Source organism: Cyrtonyx montezumae, unplaced genomic scaffold (genome assembly GCF_038088225.1).
Source record: "Cyrtonyx montezumae isolate F1298 unplaced genomic scaffold, pur_monq_1.0 scaffold_10, whole genome shotgun sequence".
NCBI lineage: Eukaryota > Metazoa > Chordata > Aves > Galliformes > Odontophoridae > Cyrtonyx > Cyrtonyx montezumae.
Window position 1 is genome coordinate 58,538,808 of NW_027071826.1, and position 7,854 is coordinate 58,546,661.

The 7,854-nt window shown below is 47.5% G+C and overlaps 1 protein-coding gene across 1 annotated transcript; it reads left to right on the top strand.

Moving 5' to 3' along the window:
• Positions 1–581: 581 nt before the first annotated feature.
• Positions 582–7,377, top strand: RAD51 (RAD51 recombinase). The gene is made up of 10 exons (XM_065755580.1): positions 582–617; positions 825–937; positions 2,312–2,449; positions 3,355–3,472; positions 3,765–3,856; positions 4,400–4,494; positions 5,499–5,612; positions 6,483–6,612; positions 6,852–6,973; positions 7,226–7,377. The coding sequence occupies exons 2-10, from the start codon at positions 851–853 to the stop codon at positions 7,347–7,349; spliced, it is 1,020 nt and encodes a 339-aa protein (XP_065611652.1). The 5' UTR covers positions 582–617; positions 825–850; the 3' UTR covers positions 7,350–7,377.
• The last annotated feature ends 477 nt before the right edge of the window (positions 7,378–7,854 follow it).

Here is a 7,854-nt window from a genome sequence, read left to right on the forward strand (position 1 = left end):
AAACGTTTGAATTACTCTCACTCTACCTGGAGTTACTTCTGAGTTTCCTGAGGTCATTTTATCAGCAGTGAGAACCGGTAGAGGGTGTTGCAGTAGTGCTGTGTGATCGTTACCCGCCTTAATCAACCGTGGTCAGGAAAGCAGTTGGGAGATGCTAATTCTGTCCTGCACTGCATCGCACGAGTCCACCTCACCCTGTGCTCTGCTTACAAAGGGTGAGCGGCACTGAGAGGCAACGGGAACGACCAGCTCGGCCGTCACATTTCTCATGCTTTGCGTTTCTGCAGTGGAAGAGCAGGAAGTGGAGGGTCCTGCCCTTGCCCAACGAGGCTGCAAACCCTTCCTCAGATCCCTCCCCTTGGGTTTTGAAGGCTGATTGCTACGAGCCCTTCTTCAGCCAAACACCCCACGGCCGCGACTCTCTCAGTAGGTACACACAAAAGGGGTGCGGTCCCTTTAAGGCGCCGCCGGCTCCGGCCTAATCCATCCGCTGGGGCGGGGCTCCGCCCTCTTCCTCTCCCCCCCCCCCCCGTCACGTGACTCAGTGGCGGGCTCCGCGCTCTCCCCACGTCACGTGACACTGGCGGGCTCCTCTGAAGCGGTGGAGGCCGCGGGCGGTGAGGGCGGGAAGGGCTGGGATCCGGGGCGGGAAGGGCGGTTGAGGCGGTTCCGTGAGGAGTTTGAAAAATAACGCTGGGTTTGAGGTTCGGGGCAGGGTGAGTACGAGGGGAAGCGGGGTAGGCCGCGCTGCGGGGCTGTGCGGCCGACTTCGTGACGTGAGCGTTGTCCTGACCGAGTGTGGGGGCTGTCCGCTTGAATTCCAGCACGCCCGCAGTGAGCAGCTGCCGCCATGGCCATGCAGGTACACCTGGAGGCAAACGCCGACATATCCGCGGAGGAGGAGAGCTTTGGCCCAGAGCCCATATCTCGGCTGGAGGTACGTACGGGTTTAACTCCGTTTTTTTAAGAAATTCACTTCCCTTTTGTTGTTGTTGTTTTCGCCTTCAACACGCCACATCTGAAAATCGCGTTGCTGAATACGTTCTTGTCTTTTGAGCCTTGAAACGCCTCTCAGCATTCAAGAGCAGGGCTGTCAGAAAGTTGGGGACAGTCTCTCTGGGAAAATGGTTCCAAACTCTGAGAGTTCTGGATTGTATGCGTGACAGAGTTTTTCTCGTGATAAGAGCAATGATAGCAGTGGCACTGGTTGCCCAGAGAGGTGGGGGATGCCCCGTTCCTGGAGACATTCAAGGTCAGGTTAGACAGGGCTCTGAGCACTTGATGGAGCTGTAGGTGACCCTGGCCTTAAAGATCACTTCCAGCTCAACTCCGTGCTTCTGAAAACTCGGCCTCCAGCTGCACCAAGGTTTTGGTTGGGTATCAGGAAAAACTTATTCCATTAAAGGGTTGTTAAGCTCTGGAATAGGCTCCCGGAGGGGGGGGGGTGGAGTCACCATCCCTGATTGTGGTTAAAAACTGGATGTGGGGCACAGGGACATGATGTAGTGCTGGGTCGTTAGGGTTAGCGCAGTGTGGTTAGGTTGAGGTTGGACTTGATGATCTTGGAGGTCTTTTCCAACCTGAGCAATTCTGTGGTTTTATCTTTTCGTGGGTATCTTAGTTACCTTCAGTATTGATTAAATCAGTACCTCCTGGAAGGAGTCCAGCAGAGGGCTACAAAGGTGATCAAGTTTGTGGAACATCTCCCTTATAAGGAAAGGCTGAGAGAGCTGGGGCTGTTCAACCTTGAGAAAAGACGACTCAGGGGGGATCTGATCCGTGTCTATAAATATCTGAGGAGTGGGAGGCAAAGGGACGAGGCTGGACTCTTCTCTGCAGTGTGTGGTGATAGGACGAAGGGAAATGGCCACAAACAAGCATAGGAAGTTGTGCACAACCTGCGTAGGAACTTCTTCACAGTGCAGGGACAGGGCACTGGAGCTGCACGGGGAGGTGGCGGAGTCTCTATCTCTGGAGACGTTCAAGACCCGCCTGGATGCCTACCTGTGCAACCTGGGCTGGGAGCTGCTCTGGCAGGGGGTTGGACTTGATTTCTAAAGATCCCTTCCAACCCCTACAATTCTGTGATTCTGTGATCTGCTTTTCTACGCTGTTTAGAGACTAGCTCTTGCAAACATTACGTTAAAATCATTTTTAAATTAAAATGTTATTTGTAAACATTAAGAGTGTTAACACTGAACACGCTGGCTTGTGATAGCAGGGTTTGATTTCAGCCATATGGCACTTGAAGGCATTCAGCCATTGGATGGTGTTTGTGACTCCTTATGTCTCCCTTTCCTCTCCCTTTCAGCAATGTGGTATAAATGCTAACGACGTGAAGAAATTAGAAGAAGCTGGATATCACACCGTTGAGTCTGTTGCTCATGCACCCAAGAAAGAGCTGTTAAATATTAAAGGCATCAGCGAGGCCAAAGCTGATAAAATCTTGGTAAGAATGTTAAGCAAAGACTTTAAGCTGAGAAAATCAAGAAGGTTTCTTTTGTTGGTTTGAAGTATTCCAGTGATTTTGGAAGGTCTCCATTACGGGTAGATTGTAGTGCAGTAAAGCTTATTAGAGATGCAGTGTGACTTTTTATGGGAAGAGTTCAGGAGAGGCTAGGACCACCTTCAAGAAGGAGTGAAGGGTGGGGGGAAATAATTAGGAAGATCTATAGAAACTGTGGAACACGTGGAGAGTACGGCCAAGATAATAACTGTTATTTCCAGCTCAGTATTTCTCATGGTAAGGAGGCTTGAGGCAAAGAAAGCATCCCTAAGCATCCACTCGTGGCAGTTGTCAAGGCACAGGATGCTTAGGTGTGAACCACTGGGCTGACCCTGTTCAGCTTTCCCTCTGTTAGGGCCCTCTGAAGTGTTGGGAAGCGGGAACAAAGCCTGAGCTGTGATCTCACAGCATCCTCTAATGCAGAACGAGGAGTTCTTTCAAAGCTTTTACTGAAGTCTGACCTAGCAGAATCTTTAACTCCACTTTTGCTTTTTTCCCCATGACTTTGCACATTTATTTGCTATTAGGGGAGACAGCATTCCTAGCAGGTGATGTGCCCATCCTAAGTGTTTCTAGTTTCACCTGCGCAGAACTGGACTAGAAGGGTGAGGAACATGAGGGAGGAAAAGTTTCTGTTAAATGTGCCAAATGGGTGTTGAAGCTTTTCCTTTGAGCAGAGTTGTGTTCTTGTTCGCAGATACCAACTGTAGTCTGTAAAATCAAGTGTCTGCCTCAGATTACATAGCTCCTTCTCCATGTCACAAAACAGGAAATTATGGTGCTCGTTACTAGAGGGGTAGATGAATGGGGTGAGCTCTCCTTGCACTGCTTAGTTTGGTTTTCTTCAGGCTGAAGCAGCTAAACTGGTTCCGATGGGTTTCACCACAGCAACGGAATTCCATCAGCGGAGGTCTGAAATCATCCAGATCACCACTGGGTCCAAAGAACTTGATAAACTTCTTCAAGGTAATAACTTGAATTCTATTTATCGATTAATTTTCCAGGTCATCTCTCTATCTCTGCTTGTAATCTAAGAGCATGGTTAGGTCACTTCGGCTCGTCAGCATCCTCAGAAATAAACTTAGCTGAACTTCTTGTCTTCGGAATGAGCAAACCTCGATGCGAAAACCGGTTTTCCCACTGAGCTTTAAGTCTTTCAGCCCAAGTTAGTGTAAAACTTGACCTGTGTAAGATTAAAACTGTGTATGCAGTCTTTATTGGAAGCATATAATCTTTTTTTCTTCTTTCTTCCCCCTAGGAGGAATAGAAACAGGGTCCATAACAGAGTTATTTGGGGAGTTTCGTACTGGAAAAACACAGTTGTGCCATACTTTGGCAGTAACCTGTCAAGTGAGTTATCCACTTTATTAAATTAAGTCAAATATTCAGGCAACACAGTTTTTGGATATTTGTTAATTTGTGACCTGTTCTTACAAAAAACCACTGCGTGTGTACAGCTGCAAGGAGTGCATTTTATCTGTTCCCAGATTGTCCTCGGAAACCTTTGTAGCACCCATGATCAAACTTGCAGCTTGCTAGGGTCTTTTGTTCCTTGCCTACTAGGATTACTGTAGCAACAGTTAAGTTTGTCATCTTTTCTGCCTACGTTTGACTCAGGTTTCTTAGATATTTTTGGCCTTAATATTTTGACCCCGTGAACTTGTGGTATAATCAAAGGTCTTAAGCACAGAGAGGTGCTTGAAGCTGTGCCCCTGTCCTCTTGCAGAGCGACTGAAGATAAGAATCTGCCTTCACGCTTTCCCCAGACAAATGTGACTTGAATCACTATAGCTCGGTACTTTATTTACTGTGTGAACATCAGCTGAGGGCATAAAGCCATAACTGGATTACTTGTTGCTTTATTTCTTATTCATAAATGTGCTCTTCCTTCAGCTTCCCATTGACCGAGGAGGTGGAGAAGGAAAAGCCATGTACATTGACACTGAAGGCACCTTCCGTCCAGAACGTCTTCTTGCTGTGGCTGGAAGGTCTGTACCTGTGACTGGAAGTAAACAGGCATGAGGTGAAGGAGGGAATGCATTTCCTCGTGCTGAGGCAGCTTAGTTAAAGTCAGCCATGCTCTTTAAATTCATTGGACTGTTAGAGTAAGAACTGTTCTTAAAAAGCAACAGCCCCTTCCTGCCTCCTCTGTTCTATCACTCTGCCTACCTGGATGCCCTTTAGGCCACTTTATTTTACAGAGTTTCTGTTTTTACTTAGCCATGATGCGAGCTAACATCACCGTTCCCTGGCACGGAATGTTTTCACTTGATATCCCCCTCAAATCTAGTTTCACAGTTAGTGACATACTAGGATTTTCCTTAAATTCTACCAGTATCTTGAAACAGATCCCTTTTACAAAAAGCTTATTGCAACAGCACGTGGCATTTTTTCTGCTGGTAAATGAGGGAGCACCCCATGCCCAGTTGGAAGGTAGCTTTCTCATCTGCTGCCTTTACCTCAGAATATTCTGAAGTGTCGTGTGTACAAACCAGGAATAATGAAGTGACCTGAGCTTCTTGAAGGCAGTAAGAACTCTGGTAGCTACATACAGACGCTTGTTAGACTTAAAAGCCCGACGTTCTGGGTTAATTTGGGAGAATAAGCAGCTCTTTCTGATCTTGTGATTCTTCAGAGTTTCTGTAAAAAAGTGTTTCCATATTACTGCTTCTGTAGGGCTTAATTCTCTGCGATTGTTGTTTCAATTCAATGCCAAGGCATAATGAGCAGAGGAAGTGAAAGGGTAAGACTGCTGCTTTTTAGAAGCACTGCACACTTGTGAGATGCAACCTTTCTGTGGCTGCAGGTAGAAAAAAAAAAACAGACAAGACTGAATACCAAACCAGTCTGAGCTGTGCTGGCCCACGAGTGTTGTTCCCTTTTCTTTAGAGACCTAATCAACACATCATCCTGAATGAATGAAAGGAAGTCAAGTTATTGAGATGTAATAACAACTCCCGTTGCTGAAGATTTTTGTCGCCGGTGTCTCTAGGTATGGCTTGTCTGGCAGTGATGTCCTGGATAACGTGGCCTATGCTCGAGGTTTTAACACAGACCACCAGACCCAGCTCCTGTATCAGGCATCTGCTATGATGGCTGAATCACGGTAATGAGACTGGTTGAGATGGGGTGATTTTTGTGCTGGTGCATAGCTACGTTATAAACCTGCTCGTACAGTTCTCTTGCGCTGTTCACCACCTGCGTTACCCAGCTGAATTGTCAAAGTAACAGCTTACTGTTGAAGTTGTTCTCAGACTGATTTGTGCCTTGGCGTACACGTGCAGTACGTTTTGTGTATCAGCTCGGATGTGTGAGTAATTCAGTTGTGAGTTAATACCTGTTGGTTTTGAAATGTCGGATGGTAGCAACTGCCTTGAGCCGGGACAACTGATTTGACAGGGAATAAGTGGCAGCCTGAGAAACAGCTTTGAAGATGACATTATAATTGCTTTCAGAAAGAAAGAGACTTGATGTAGAGCAGTGCAGCTGTTGTGGTTTAGCCTAGCAGGCAGCTGAGCACCAGCTGTTCGCCTCCAGGACCCTAAAGAGGATGGGAGAGAGGAGCGAAGGCAGTGAAAACTCGAGAACTCTTGGGCTGAGATAAAGAGTTTAATAGGGACGAAAACAAAACGGCTACTACGGCGATGATGCACGGTGCAGTTACTGACCACCTGCCAACCAATGCTCTGCCTGTCGCTGAGCAGGAGCAGTGTGGCCCAGTTTTGTTCAGTGTGGTGCCATTATGTGTGGTATAGGATATCATTTTGGTCAGCTGTCCTGGCTCTTTCCCAGCTCCTCACTGGCATGGCAGCAGGAGGAGCTCGAGAGTCCTTGACTCAGTGTAAGCAGTGTACTATCAACATTTATTTTTATATCCCATCTGTATGCAGCATACAGTTGGCTGGATGCTCTCAGACTCAGACACGTTATTCACCCCTGGAAAGAGTTACGGGAATGCTTTATGTGACCTCTCCAGGTATGCACTGCTGATAGTGGACAGTGCGACAGCGCTGTATCGGACGGATTACTCTGGGAGAGGCGAGCTGTCAGCGAGGCAGATGCACCTGGCCAGATTTCTGCGCATGCTTCTCCGACTCGCGGATGAGGTAAGTGCTGAACCTTGCTCCCTGGGGGCCTGGTGATTGGCTTTCTTTCTCCTGTGAAGCTTAGCAATCTTGTGCAGTTCTGCTTGCTGGCTGTCTGCTGCTGTTGTATTTTGAGAAGCCTGGTGGAGTGGATGCCTCCTGCAGGGGGGCGAGCAGAAGTACAAGCGTGTCTTTTGTTTTCTTTCGATTTATTCAGGCGGTGGAAAAGAATTTTGCTTTGTTGCTTTTTCTCCTCCCAGTTTGGTGTGGCTGTTGTGATCACAAACCAAGTGGTGGCGCAGGTGGATGGAGCAGCCATGTTTGCCGCAGACCCCAAGAAACCTATTGGAGGAAATATCATAGCTCACGCTTCCACCACGAGGTGAGAGAACTGATTATCACCTTCCATTAGCTTGGTTTTGGAAGCCTTTGTGTAACTGAGTACGTGCCTTTGAATTCTGGGTCTCTGTTCGGTCTGTCTGTGGCACTTGCGGTCCGCTTTGCGGCAACGGGTACCACTCTGAGCTCACAATGTGCTGTGTTCCATATAACATTTCAGCGTAATGTTTTACCAGTTATGAACAGGATTCTCTGGCAGGAGGCGACACCCCTTTTCTTTCTTTTTCCCCTTCAGACTCTACCTGCGAAAAGGCCGAGGTGAAACCAGAATATGTAAAATCTATGACTCCCCTTGCCTTCCGGAGGCTGAAGCAATGTTTGCTATTAACGCTGACGGAGTGGGAGATGCAAAAGAGTGAAGACTTCATTTTGTTCCCCGTGTCAAAACTGAGACTGGGTGGCTGTAAGCGGCCCCTGTGACAGAAGCTTACCCGGTGCAGCTGCTGTTCAAATGCTGGCCGAGGATTCTGTTGTGTTTGGGCATCAGGTGAATCCAAACTGAGACACATCTGCTTGGAAGAGACTGTCCCTCCTGGGCTTTAGTCACGTGTCAGGTTAATGTGGTTTCTTGAGAATACTTTGAGAGGACCATGTGCTTTTAAGTTTTCCTCCCAGCTGTTGCTCTCGTTGAATTCTACAGGCGGACGTAGCGCAGCGATCCAAAAATTGGTGGCAGCAGTTGGTAATTTAATGACTTTAGAAGTGTCAGGTGAGAAAAGCGGTGGCTCGAGAACATAATGGGTCGCCTTCATAATTAATTACAAAATAAAGCAGAAGAGCATTCCACAAAAAGGACGTGTGACTCTTGCTGTGACTGAGGTTCTCATCATCCCACATCCTTTATGTTAATTTTGTTTTGAGTTC